We start from the raw sequence: 15151 nt of genomic DNA, 5'->3' as shown, positions 1-15151 counted from the left end.
GTCACAGAAATACAATATATTATGCGAACAAAATAGGTTTTTTGCTTAAAATACACCCTTTTTGCTTAAAATAATAATTGTACGATATATTGTGCTGTTCGTTATTTTATTATTTATTTATTTATATTTAAAGGCAAAAACAAATTTGTGATTTTTTTTTCTGCTGAAAATATTGAAATTTTTCGTGTGCATTCTACCTTACCAGAAAGCCAAAAATAATGTAATATTGGTGTAACTCTACCCTGGCCGATTCTATATGTAGGCCTAATTATTGAAAAAGGGAAAAATATATATAATACTGACGTCTTTAGGAACTGAAAAAGTAGGCCTACCATATAATAATTTTCCTTCATTGATACATTGTTATGCTAATTAACAAATACATTTTTTATTTTAAATACTTACCATACCTACCCTATTTTTACGACGCCAACCTAACAATTTAAGGCCTATTTGTACGTACAGTCTACAAGGCAGAAATGCAGTCATTTTAAAATAAAAATAATTGTTAGGCCCTAATTTTTAAATAATAAATGATAATCTTAATAGCCACGAAGAAAATATAACACTGGACTACATTCAAAATTAAATAAATTGTGTGTAAATTCGGATTATTATGTTTTTATATGAGATTTATCGATATGTTCCAGTATTTTAACATTTAAACCATTAGTCAGTTAAGTTCCACGTGTGCGCTTGCAATAGTGATTTGATTGACAGCACCGGGGTGATCGATGTAGTGTAAATGGGCGCAACTCGAGTTCATCTCGCAGTTTTTTTGGCTAGTGTAAATGGAAATTGCCTCCGAGTTTAACTCGTGTTCCTCTCTCAGTCGATAGTGTAAAAAGGGTATTAGAAACCTGTATCCGAGTCATTTGAGGGCAAAACAAAGTCTCTACAGACATTTTAGTTTCTTTATATATGCAATATTGAGAAATGGGGTCGAGGGTCAAATGTCATAGTTCCGGGCATTTTTTTGTAAAATGTCTCATTACAGTAAATATAAATATATACATTTTAAATATTTTAGTGAAAAAATCAACACTCTAGCATTAGCGGTTTTCGAGATATGGCAACGCTGTAATTTCACTCCCTAATTTGCATATTTAATATTACTTTTACTACTAATTTGCATACTTTCGAGGTGCATGACGAAGTTGTGATTTTAGGAATTATAATACAGTTCTATGGTGGGTATTGAAAAACAATATCCAAGTCATTGAGTCCAAAATAAAGTCTCTACAGACATTTTAATCACATATTTATGTAAATATTGAGAAATGGGGTCAAGGGTCAAAATTTGGTACTTCCGGACATTTTAATGTAAAATGTCTCATTAGAGCAAATATAAATATATATATTCTGAACCAGACTGTGCAAAAATGAACTCTCTACGATTAGTAGTTTTTAAGATATGGTAACCCTGTAATTTCACCCTAATTTGCATATTTAAGCTAATTTGCATACCTTCGGAATGAGTGTCAGAGGTGTGATGCTCAAAAAATAATCACCTTATCATATGTAACCATTTAAAAAAAAATAAATGTCTGTTTGCAATTTGTTTCACTCAAAATGCTAGATTGACTAGCCTAAAATGTAAATCGTAATAATAAACTACATTTTAATTTTAAATTTAATTTTTTTATTTTTTATTTTATTTATTAAACAGTAAATCATTGCCACTAACAAGCAGGTTAAAATCTTAATAAAACTACTTTAGATAAAAAATTTATTATTTTGTTATCATTTAGATTTCAACTAAAATATCCAAAGATTTTACAATGCATTAATTATTACACGTATATTATACAGATGCACATTCAATTTTTAATGTAAGTTTTCTTTTTTTCAATTGGTCCACTATTTTGTTTCGTGATTTGATTCATGAATGTCATTTGTTCCTTTCATCCACTAAGACTTATTTTTATTGAATATACTTTTAATGAAACACAGAAAATATGATAATTATGATATGTAATAAATTATGATGGTATTAACATAATAATTGTGATTTTTTTAAAGTTTGTATAATCCACACATAATAAAAATAATTGAGAAAGTTGTTAAAATTTTTTTTTAAAGTGTTTGATCCAAGTACAGTGACTTCACATTGAATTGTTGGTGATATGCATCAAACTATTTAGACTACCTGAAATGCCTAAAACTAATATAATAGTTTTTTCCACATACTTAATAACTGCAAACCTGATAACAGGAGGGTCAAATAAGTATCTTAATATAGCTACTATAGTTCTTGATTAAAACAAACATAGAAAATAATCTACACTAGATAATAAAACTGTGCTTTCACTCACCATATACCGTACCCATTTTAACAATTTCTTTTTTGTTTTGTTTATAGTGTAGTAAAGATAAGAAATTCACCTAAATTGACAACAACAACAAATTCTTAGTTCAGGTATTGTAACAATTACTATGAAAAAGTCTTGAACACCACTTTTTAAAACAATGCTACTTCTATGCTGTTTAATGTGTATTAATGTTGTTGCAACAAGTTTATTTCGCTTTCTTTTATTTCGTTTTCTTTCAGTAGGGTCAGTAGCCCTCTCAGTAATAAAATAAAAACTGCTCTTCCGAGGGGCCCTACAATACATTTAAACAAAATTTTAAAACAACTTAAACTAAATTATTAGTTAAATATTTAATAACAAACAATAACAATTTTAAACCTGGAGCTACCCATTAAAAATATAAAGGTAAAGGCCCTATTTCATTATTTGAACTTAAGTTAAAATGGAGGTGGTTGATTCGCTGCTTAATCATAGAGGAAGCAAACATAAATAATCATATTGTTACACCTTTATTTGTTCCATGGGTATACCATAGACCTTTGGTCCTTGTTCAGTGTGGCTTGGGTTTATCACAATACTGTACATTGTATAATTATAGTCGCTACAGTAGGCCTATTATCTCCACAACAATACCTGCTGCTCTTTTGAACTAAAAGAGCATTACATAACAAAATCGTACTTTTGAGTAAATGAGTTTTGACGAGAAACTGGGAGAAATGTAAATCTGTAAGTATGTATCAATAATATTAATTAGAACTTACTGACCTACCTGTGCACATAACCAGTATACTTTACTCTTGGAGGTATTCTAATTTTATACCTCCATGCTTTACTCAACCCAATTTTGTTAATCTAATAATATATAAATGAAGCACACAGGCAATTTAAATTTTATTAACATTTTTACACATAAACAATGTAAATAAGTGTTCACAAAAAAAGATTTTGTGACTTTTTTGAAATTCAAATGATTATGATTCTGCTTTACAAATCCAGAAAATCAAATTAAAATGACTACTGCAAAAAGGAAAATAAGAAAGAGGTGGTAAGTATTTATAATTTCATATTGTAATTATACTGTATGCATCGATTCTGACAGACAATGAAAGCTAGCATTACCATTGAATGAATAAACGACACATGCTCCAGTAATGCACTTATTTATAAGTTTGTATATATTTTTGTACAAAAGTATACCTCTAAGATTATACATTCACTTTCCATATATTGGGTATGCTTATTAATTATTTGTTGTAAATGTGTATGTACATGATTTGCTTTCTTTTTCCCCCATTTTTTTTTTATTGTTTAATTTTGGTTGCACCTTTAAAGGTAATGTGTGCAACTGACACAAGGTTAATAAATAAATCACAAAGTTAACTTCCGGTGGATGCGCCCTCTACTTGAACATGTAATACAATAAAATTATTGACATACAGCCTACACCTTTGTTCTCATGCAATAGCATAATTTCCCATCAGACCTCTGAGTAAAATTGGCGATCAGTAACCAGGCTAAGCTTATTTACCTGTAGCTCATTTTTTTCAAAAAAGAACAGAATGACAGAACTAAATGATTTAGTTAGTAAGAAATGAATTTCTCCAAGGATATTACTTTGTAAGCCTGCCCTAGGGAACACATACATTTTATGGTAGGTCTTTGTGAAGGGAAAAATATAACACTTATACCAAGGCCTATAGTTGTGTTATTTTTACGTTGCATAGATTTCCTTAATCACTCAGACTTTTTTTTATTGCAATTTTCATTAATACATTATTATTAATCCTTCATAATAATGTAATTGGTTTTTTAAATATTAGCTGACATTTAAATTTCACTTTTTAGTACAATTTTGCAGGTAACACAGTAAAATTATTTGTTTTTACTCTTCTATTGCAGATATATATATATATATATTTGTGAAATGGCCAACAATGAGAAATTTATGAAATTAAAATTGCAGTTCAGTAAATTCTTTGAATCTCACAAATATAAATGGTTGCGTTTCTGCCTATTTGATCATCTCCCCTTTGGGGATCTTACTGCTGCAGATTCTGGAACTCAATTATTAAATTCATTAGAAGACCGTGGTCATATTAGACATAACAATGTTCATCTCTTACTGGAAATCTCAAAACTTTCATGTTTGACAAAAGCAGAAGAATGTGTAACTGAGTATATGTTAGATGGTAATAATAATACAAATACTCAAAATAAGGTAACAAGAAAGTTGTCAAAATATCGGAAAAGCCTCTTTAATGCATTACGAGAAGTTGGAAATGATGAGTTAAGTGAAATCAAGGGTTACTACAATTTGAGCAATGATTACCAAACTATTTGGGATTTACTATTACGACTCGAAAGAGATAGAAGCCTAGAAGATGATTCAAATAAGATAGAGAGGTTTGCAAATTGTCTTAACCCAACAGCAAAGAATCATCTACTTGGCATATGTATGTATTTTCCGTTTTGTTATATATCATTAAAAAAATTCTGATTTAAAATTTGTGCATCACAGTATAATTGTTTAGGCCTATATCATTAAATTAATCAGCTCAGAAAATGGTTAATAGCATACAAAATAAAGTGGGTTAAGTCCAACTTTACTTCTCTTAAATGTGCAGTGTTACTTTTGTGTTACAAATACATTTTTTGTAACAGACAGGTTTTTCTGAAGTAAAGATTTTATGAAAAGGATCATTGTTCCTAATTATTTTCAGGAGCAAAAAATCACATTCAAATGACTTTCATAATTGTTATGTTTTATTGAAGGCGTTAAAATACCCATATCTATCAAACGAAAAGCTGATGATTCTGAAGATGAACTATCTCAAAAAAGACATAGATTGGAACATGAAGATATTTTAGCAAAATGTCAAGACAGAGAGCAAAAACTATTATTTTACTTTTTACGCTGTGGTTGCGGTAAAGGTTTCGAGATAATAGAAGGATCAATAGTATTTCATGTATCCATAGTGGATCCTAGAGCCCTTACAAATCTATGGAGACTTCATCAAAATGGGCAACTTCTTAAAGATGTAGCAGAAATACTTTTTTTTAAAGAGAAACATCGACAAGATTTTGAAGTGACTTGGGAGACACAGTTTGATCAACAAATATACATAGCTGCTCTTGAGAAGCTAAACCAGAAAGGTAGGAAATTTATTATGTCATTTAACTTTTAGTCTAACTCAAGTGTCAAAAAATTTAGTTTCTGACTTCACTCCATTTTTACACCTGCACCAACCCCAAATTGATTCAGTATTGCATCTCAATGTTTTATAAATACAATGACATTTCACATTTCAGAACACACTTATTTGATACCTACCATCACACAAAAGGATACAGATATTTCACAGAAAAAGAACCCAGCAGAAGTTGCAATACCAAGACAGTCAGACGCTACATTAAGGCGACATACAATGCCAGCTGCTCGAAGTGATCGTCAGTGGAGCATTTCTGAGCGGTTGGACCAGCTTGAGTGAGTTTATTCTAATAGGCTTTGTACATAGACATATCAATTACTTATTTTAGGTTTTATTATTAACACTAGATGGAACCCACTATGGAATTATTGTAATAATGGAAATAAAGGGCAACACATTATTATCCAGTGTAACAGTACAACAATTTTTTTTATTTAAAAGGCTTGTGATGATTTGAGATTTAAAGTACCTTCAAAATGTAAAAATGTTAAATGTACATATTCTTGGTCTTCAAGCTTAACTGGAAACTAAGGAAATTCAGATTAGGCTCTTCCCCACTGCAGCCAGCAGTGCAGCACCTACCAGATCAGCACACCGGGAGACAATCCCCTACTCTTTGAGAATAGTGTACAAAGTTCTTTAACATGCACTATATGTACAGGAGACTAACAGCTTATCTCATCCGAAAGACGAGGCAATGAGAGTAAAGCATCTTGCCTGAAGAATGCAATCAGTATGTTACAGATAGACTCGAACCCATGCCTATTACATGATAGTCCGATATTATCAGTACACCATAACTCTCTGGTATATACAGCACCCACCACTATCTCCCATCCAGAATGCAACTGGGCCCAACATTGCTTAACTTGTAAACTGTAAGAAAATTATAATGAACAAAACTAATTGTTCATAATTTATAAATATAAAAAAACATATTTATTCAGGGCTTCAGTCAATACAAAAATTTCAGTATTGTATACGGATGTAAAAGCACTTGTAATTGCTACATTAAAAAGTTGTAGCAGCTTAAAAAGAGGGTATTTGATGGTCAATACACACATTACACCCATTTATCCACAATAAGAAACATATTCATATTATAAATCTTTTATTGAGTAAGAGTGACTGAGAGTGAATTTGGTTAAAATACTTTAAACCTATACCTGTGTGACAATTTACTATTCTTGTTACATGGTAATCAAATAACAATAGGCCTTTTAACTTTTCTTAAAGTTCTGGTACAGTGTGCTATTCCAGTGAAGTTATGCTTGGTAATGCTGGTTGCTTCAGTACCAGTGCTTTACAGTATCATAGAAATAATAATGATTTTTTTTATATTCTTAGAATCCAAGATGTACCAGAAAATACCAAAGAGGTGAGTAAAATAAAAATAGAATATATATAAAAGTGAATAGAAAAAAGTGGAAGAAAACATGCAGTCTCTCTTACACACCTTACTCAAGAACCCACCCTGTGTATACAGGCATGGTTTCTAAGCTTAACTCTATTTCTCCTTCTCCTTCAAAAAAGACTGTTGAATCACAATCATCATCAAAAAGAAACCTTGATGAGGATCAACCTCCTCCTGACCAAAGTACAAATCCTGTTAAGATTTTAGATCATCTTACCAAACATAAAGCCAATCTGAAGTCTGATGATGCATTTGAATTTACTGATAAACTACAACGGGTTGTTAACTACTTCCGTCAGCGTGGTTTAGAACTAACCTACACGACAGAAGGATGAATAGTCTTCCACTTATCTGTCATTGTCATAAATATGCGCTGATAAATTTACGTGAAATACATGATAGTGGACAACTTTTGAAAAACTTTTAGTTAGCCACTAATATTTTCAAATATTAGTGGCAGAGGAAAATCAGCAGAAATTATTTCAAGAGGAATGGATCACACACATTGATGAAATTGAATACCACAAGGCGCTCTTTGTACTCAAGGAAAACGGTAAAAAATATTGTATAATATTACATCACTATCTCTATTAGTGTGTTGTTGAAAACAAGAACTATTGTGGTATTGTATTTAATAATTCTTATGACACATTTGTAATTTTCATTTTTTTGTAATTGTATTTTTAAAATATTCATAAAAATTGACTTGCTGATTTTATAAATGTGAATACACACACTTTTTGATCTTGCAACAAATTGTATTTTGCTGGATTACTTTCTGTTTTATACTTTTAAAAACCTTAAAGTATACATTTACACACAACACAAATAAGTTAAGCTTCCCCAGTTTATTCAGATTATAACAATACATAATATTTATTTCTACTGATACTGTACAACATTTTGGCCTCTTGGGGCTACCACTCATATGACATCGCTGTACTAAAGGTCCAGTGTGTTGTCACAGGAGCCAGTAAATCAAATGGTTGTTATTAAGTATATCAGTAAGGATGTAAGTGACATCCGTTAGGTAAATTGTGGAATTTGGGGGAAAAATAATTCCCCAGAATTATACCAGCCAAATGAGCGAATAAAATGAGTAACATATGAGTAGCGCCTGTGTTGAGTTAGGTGTTGGATGATGCCGGGGGATGGCTGGGTGTTTAGATTGAAAAGTTTGTACAACTATCGAACGGCTAATTTAACAATGAAGTGTGCTAGTATGCATCTAATTAGTAAACAACTAAAAACATTCTGAATTCCCATTGGTTGCAAATTAGAAATTAGCCTATCCTACATTTTTGTGGTTCCACTATTAGATATACCTGTTGGTCTACAGAAATAAAGTGTAAACTAGATTTAATTCGTCACTATGACGAATTATAGGTTATATGCATTGATTTAAATAAAGATAATTGATTTTTAAAAGATATTTTGATTCATTGATTTTCTCAGATTCTTTAATTATTTATAATATATGATAGGACCTTGCTAACGCGAATACAATAGCCGGTATCACAATCCGATCAAAGATCCCTCTGCGTATAATGTCATAAACCACATTTGCTGTTACATAATAATAAAGACATAAGTTATTTTTTATCTAGATTTCATTATAAATCATGTGTATAATATATACACTAAGAAATAAATTTGAACAAACAATACGGATAATAAAAAAAAAATCTTATTTCGTTTCCCAAGGTGAGACTCGATCTCGGTACCTTGAGTGCCATAGACACGAGCACACACCACCGAGCCATACACAACTGACTAAAAATTGTAGAAAAATTCCTCCGTGTATTTACTATGCAGTAACCACTTTGGTGCAGATAGATTATTACATACCGCAATGAATTATAATTTTTTACTATGATGACATCTCTAAAAATGTACAACAATGATGCACTGTCAAACTATATACTTTTAACTTTAATATATGAACTTTTGAAGGAAGAAAGTTAATGTTAAGTTTGTTATTTTGGCCTAAGAAAATGTCATAATTTGTTTGATTGTCGAAATGAATTTTTTTAAATTTAATATGCAATTAATTATGGCTTAATCAACTTTTGTTCCCTTAATTTAATAATAAATCATACATAAGATACATACACTTCAAGAAAATGAAATAAAAAATATGTTCCCGAGCATTCTGACGATCTATATTAATTTTAAAATTTAGCATATTTTCACCATTTTGTTAACTTACACGTGCGTAGCCTGTCACTTTTGACGTGCTCGTATAAGGCAATTTCGCGTTGAAAAGTGAATAAAATATGATGATATTATTAAGGAAAGGTTGTACAGCCGAAATCGGACAAAAAGAGTGTGTATTAACGTATAACGCGCAGTGCGCGTGCAAAAATCTGCGCACTCATGGCAATTTTTTAAACGCTTAAAATTGCCTGAAACATACTCTAATTTCATCGAAAATAAATTGTGACAATTTTAAGCGCGCGTAAGCATGCGTTATATGCGCTACGCACGTAATTATATTGCCATATGATGAAATATGACCTGAAATTTATGGGTACTGTAGTATCCACACAATTTAAATAAGAGCAAGAAAACACAGTCTTATGAATCAACACTTTATTGTCTACTTTCTTTCTCAACCTCGTGTTTCAACCACCTGCCCTCAACGCCCACTCTAGTTCCTGTTACCACAATCTCCCCCTTGTAACAAATTACATTCTTCAACGTACCTACTAGGATTCCTTACTACTCTACCTGACCTAGTTCTATACGGAACTTAGTCTACATCTCTTTGTATGAATCTATCTACATTTACATGTTCTGGTTGTTCATTTTCAAAATCATCTATCAATACCTTATTCAATGGCGTCGCCCATTTCTTACAATCAGGGCTTACAATAGCCAGCCTTTCAATATTATATGTTTTTCTATTACTCAACACAAAAGTCGCATTTCCCACCTTCTTAACTACTCGAAATGGCCCTCTAAATGAACTACTACCCTTATGTACATATCCAGTTTTCTTTACCTTTACATGCATTCCTTCCTGTACAACAGGTAATTTTACACTGTTATGATTATCAAAATATTTCTTTTGTTTCTCTTGTTTAACCCTTACTAGTTCTTTAAGTTTAGTTTTATCAACCACCACATCTGATGGCGGTGTCAATCCTTTTATATCTAACTGGTTTCTTAATTTTCGTCCATGTAACAGCAGTGCTGGTTCCACCTCTGTTGTTGAGTGTGGAGTGTTTCTATATACAAATAAAAATGACTGTACATATTGTTTAACTTCTTTCCCTTCTAATGATGCAGTTTGTATTGTTTGTTTTAACACTTTGTTAAATCTTTCTACTGCCCCATTACTCTGTGGGTGATAAATAGCAGAATGCAAATGCCTAATATCCCTTTGTTTCAGAAATTGTTTCATTTCGTAACTGACAAACTGAACTCCATGATCAGTTATCAATTCTAATGGGTAGCCCTCCCGAGCAAATACCCTCGACAGAAAATCTATTACGACTTGTGTGGTAACTTTTGGTACAAGACATACCTCTGGCCACTTAGAATGGTAATCTATATATAAATTTACGTAAGGGCAAAATTCGCTAAATCGCGCCTTACTTCTAGAATTTTTACTCGATGGTATATAAAGTTGGTTCGTACTTTCGGTACTGATTTTAACCACCTGATGTAACCCTGTTTACTAATTAAATTAAGTTAGATAATTAGTTATCGACGATTAAAACGAATTTAGGTTCAACGATTTGCCCCAAATAGGGGTGTTTTTCGATCGTGGTATACACTGTCTAATGGATGTCCATCTTGAAAAATACCCGCCACAAAAATGCGAGAAGGCTTCGTATTTTCCTATCTCCTCCTACGATAATTGTTTTTAATAGCTGAAAATCGGTTGAACAGCTAGAGTACAGCATCATAATGTTGAAGACAGGCCGATTTTCTTTAAAAAATACTATTTTGATAGATTTAATATACGTTTATAGAAATGTATTGATTTGCATTGAATGGAACATTCCAAATTATTGCATACCTCCATGGTTTAACACAAGTAGGTAAATTTATAGACCCTTAGAGAATAAACAGAAATAGTATTGTAATGCTATACAATACTGCAAATAGGTACAGTATTAACCACTTTTGATCGCCATTTGAATCAAAAGTGTGTTGGTACTGTTAGATATAATATAAACAAATATACTAATTAACTGTATTACTGTGAGTGTGGGTAGCTCCTACTTTTAGATTATAAACACATACTAATATAATACTTTATTACTGTCAGTTGTTTCTCAACGTTTGTATTAATTAATAATTACAAAAATATAAACGTATTAGTGGTCTTTAAATGTACTTTACTATTTCAATCGACCATGAGACAGTGACAGTTTTAATAAAGTATTAAATCGGAAATGTTTTACTCTATTTAGTGGTATATTATTTATAGGCCTATAGAAAAAATATTTCGTTAATGATTGGATAATAAAGAAATATAAAGAATAATTTAACAAAATTGGGTTTGTTTAAATGAGTCCAAATAACAAATTTCGACTCATTTTGTGACAAGTTTCTAGGTGCTAATTTTGGTTGACTACATAAATCATTGTGTCTATTTATTTGTTTCTGTAAACGACAATGTCCTGCCGTACGTACATTTGAAATCGCCAGTGTTTTTACGCTGAAATTACTATGTATTCGAGAACCATCTGTGGGCACGAACTAGATGGTACGCGAGCGAAGCGAGCGTACCATCTAGTCAATTAAAGTAATGGCAAATCTGCACTGGCTTGGTAGTAAGTCGCAGGGACCCACTATATCTAGTCCCAACTTTTCCCAGGGCATTGATGGGTATTCTATGGGTGTCATTGGAGCTTTTGAAATCTTTATCGTTTTATCATGTTCTATACACACAATGCAATGTTTAATTATATTTTCTACCTGGGTATCCATTCTTGGCCACCAATACAATTGCCTTAATCTTTTCTTAGTTCTCATTATCCCTTGGTGAGCCTCATGTGCCTTGTAAATTAAATGAACTGTTAGGGAGTCTGGTACCACCACCCTATCACCTCTGTAAACTCTATTTTCTAATACTATTAATTCCTCCCGTACTTTATAATATGGCAGTATGTTGCTATCCAACATATCTTTACTTTCTGGCCAACCAGACTCTATGTATTTAATCACTTTCTGTTGGGTTTCATCTTTATCTACCTCAGCCTTAAATTGTCCTAGGGTTATACAACACTCTTCTTCTATCTCTACTAAACATACCGCAGCAATGTCATTGTTCTGTTCCGAGGACCCCCCTTCATATTCCAATGGCAGACGAGATAATCCATCTGCCACAACATTATCAGAGCCTGGTTTGTATTCAACGGTGTAGTTATAATTTAGCAGCCTTGCACCCCATCTAGCTATACGCATAGGTCTGTGGCCATTCCCACTGGATGCTAACAGTGTTGTCAGTGCTTTGTGATCAGTTCGTAGTATAAAATGTCTACCCCATAGGTACGTATGAAATTTCTCAATTGAGTACACACATGCCAAGGCTTCACGTTCGCCTGTGGAATATTTTCTTTCTGCACATGTTAACTTTCTTGATGTGAAAGCTATGGTTACTTCCTTCCCTTCGATTAGCTGGGTGAGAACTGCCCCTATTCCATACCCCGACCCATCTGTCGTCACAATTACTTCCCTTTCTGGGTCAAACAAGGCAAGGGCTGGACATGTCACAATGCTCTGCTTAATCAATGCAAATGCCCCACTGGCCCTTTCACTCCAGTCAAATTCCTCCCCTAATTGAATATCCCTTAGTGGCTGTACAAGGGTTGCATAATTCTTGATAAATTTGGAATAGTATCCGGCTAAGCCCAGAAAGGATTTCACCTGCTCTTTATTTTCTGGAACCGGAGCGCATTTTATTGCTTTAACTAATTCTGGGTTTGGGTGAAGCCCCTCTGAATCTAATACATGGCCCAAAATTTTAACGCTAGTCACTCCAAACTCACACTTGTCATTGAGGCGCATTCCATACTCTTGAAGCCTATTGAGTACTGCCCTTAGAGCTGTATCATGGTCTGATTTAGTCCTGCCAAAAACAAAAATATCATCAATAAAGTACCCAATATTGGGAATTCCTTGCAGTATTATTGACATTAATTTTTGAAATGCGGTAGGAGCAGAAGCCAACCCAAAGCACACCTTTTTAAATCTGTACAAACCCTTGTGGGATACAAACGTTGTAAGGTCCCTACTATTTTCATGTAAATTTAACTGGTGATATGCAGACTTCAAATCTAATTTGCTAAACAATTTAGTGCCTGACATGGTATCTAATAATTCATCAATTTTTGGTAAAGGGTGTTGTCACAGTATTGATCTGCTGCCACCTACAGTTATGACTCAACTAATATATTATTTGCTGCCACCTATTGTGGGTTGACCTTTGAGTGAATAAAGGCACTTCGATATGGTTAATGCTACATGTGTGTACATTTGATCATCTTTGTGCCATATGCTATTATGCTGTTGTCACCATATGCAATTAGCTTTGCATTAGATCTATGTAAATTCATAGGCTTGTTCATCTCATCTGTCTGTGATGGAAATAGCTGTCTGAATATTCGCATCGGCATAACATTGACTTCCGCACCACTGTCGAGTTTACATCGAACAGTTCTATTGGTGTCGCCGGTCATTTGAATATTGGCGTAAGCTTGAGTGTCTGTCTTCACTGCATTCACATTGTTTTCAAGAGAATCAAGTACAAAACTGTTACCTGTGTCATCTTCGTCGTGATGTAGTGTTGTTTCTCCCAGTTGATTGACTCTTTTCTTATTATATTGTTTCTTGAAAGTAGAGTCCTTTTTCTTTTTGAAGCAAACCTTGCTTCTGTGGCCTGCTTTCTTACAGTAAAAGCAGTGTTCATTCGCAGCAGGGCATGTGTCATTTCTTTCATGCTGTTCACCACAGTTCAAGCAATGGTGTGTGTTGTATTTGGGTTTTTGTCTGGGTTGTCTCTTGTATTTCACAGCTTGTATCGCCTTGGTACCTTCAATGTCATCCATTTGTCTTTTTGTGCCTTCATATGCACGTACAATTTTCAATGCACCGTCTAGTGTCATGTCTTTGTCTTGTGCTATCAATTTGCGCCGTATAGTATCATTATATAGGCCTGCAATTAATGTGTCTAGTAACTGTTCCTGTTTGTCTGTAAATTCACATTCATCAGCAATCAGTTTTGCCTTTGTAATGAAAGCATCTACTGTTTCTTGTTCTTCTTGTTTGAGTGCCCTTAATCTGAAACGAGCTACTCTGAAGTTTGACTTAGGTTTTACATAATTATCAAATCCAGTCCAGTGTGGGGCAAGCTGTTGCTTGTGTTCGTCTGATAAACCCCAGCCATCACGGATGTCTCGACCTGTGTCGCCGACCCATAACATTAGGTATTGTACTTTTATTACCTCATCTTTTTCTGATAGTGGTCCATTAAAAATAAATTCGCACGTCCGTTTGAACTTACGTAGAGCTTCGGGCAAATTTGTTGTCTTCCAGTCGATGGATGGAATAGGTATGCCTGTTAATTCAGCCATCCTGCGTTGTAGATTATTATAAGTCTATATTTTTCCGTTGTTTTCCGAAAATCACAATTAATGAATTCACCTGTGCGTTCTTTAACCTCTATTCTGACACCATGTCGTGATGTATGTGCTTGATGGTGAATGCTTTCTTAGATTCAAACCGAGTAATAAACAGGCTCACACACATGTAGCATTAACCATATCGAAGTACATTGGAACTTACTGTACAAACAAATGTACACACGGTAATACAACGAAAAAACTTTACTTTTACATTACGGAGGATGACGGCAAGACAATGCTTAGTCTCAACACGTGCCTCGACTTAAAGCTAATTACACTAAACTGCATAGATACATGCATAAAGTGTCACAAGAAAAGTGATATATCTGAAATCACTTCATCCATAAGATTTGGACAAAACGGCGACGCCAAAGAAGACCTACTGTCACAATACAAGTCATGTTTCCAGGGAGTTGGTCTTTTCCCAGGTGAATATCACATAGACTTGCGTGAAAATGCAGAACCTGTCATTCACCCTCCACGAAGAGTACCTGAAACATTAAAGACAGCCCTAAAAAAGGAATTACAACGAATGATTGATCTTGAAATAATTGAGAAAGTTGAACAGCCAACCGA

General features: G+C 33.2%; 1 protein-coding gene across 3 annotated transcripts; it reads left to right on the top strand.

Moving 5' to 3' along the window:
* Positions 1-4166: 4166 nt before the first annotated feature.
* On the top strand, positions 4167-8422 carry LOC140040015 (uncharacterized). 3 transcript variants are annotated; one of them, XR_011842684.1, is made up of 6 exons: positions 4167-4765; positions 5085-5465; positions 5622-5796; positions 6037-6254; positions 6869-6899; positions 7143-7186. XR_011842684.1 is itself a non-coding variant. In XM_072085634.1 (5 exons), exons 1-5 carry the CDS (start codon positions 4237-4239, stop codon positions 7268-7270), a joined length of 1332 nt encoding a protein of 443 aa, XP_071941735.1. In that variant the 5' UTR covers positions 4167-4236; the 3' UTR covers positions 7271-8422. The 3 variants fall into 3 exon arrangements, 2 of the variants coding, with proteins under 2 accessions (XP_071941735.1, XP_071941736.1); XM_072085634.1 differs by lacking the exon at positions 6037-6254 and having other exon boundaries at positions 7055-8422; XM_072085635.1 differs by lacking the exons at positions 6869-6899; positions 7143-7186 and having other exon boundaries at positions 6037-6791.
* Positions 8423-15151: the final 6729 nt, after the last annotated feature.

The sequence above is a fragment of the Antedon mediterranea genome, chromosome 2, assembly GCF_964355755.1.
Source record: "Antedon mediterranea chromosome 2, ecAntMedi1.1, whole genome shotgun sequence".
In the NCBI taxonomy this organism is placed as follows: Eukaryota; Metazoa; Echinodermata; class Crinoidea; order Comatulida; family Antedonidae; genus Antedon; species Antedon mediterranea.
The sequence above is the reverse complement of the archived record's forward strand: the minus strand, read 5'-3'. Positions and strand labels throughout refer to the sequence as shown.

What these genes read in the sequence shown, in the direction of transcription:
- LOC140040015 (XM_072085634.1), top strand. Translation starts at nt 4,237, where the DNA reads ATGGCCAACAATGAGAAATTTATGAAATTAAAATTGCAGTTCAGTAAA. An exon ending in GAATCATCTACTTGGCATAT is followed by an intron (nt 4,766 to 5,084) that starts GTATGTATTTTC and finishes GTTTTATTGAAG; the next exon opens with GCGTTAAAATACCCATATCT. An exon ending in GAGCGGTTGGACCAGCTTGA is followed by an intron (nt 5,797 to 6,868) that starts GTGAGTTTATTC and finishes TTATATTCTTAG; the next exon opens with AATCCAAGATGTACCAGAAA.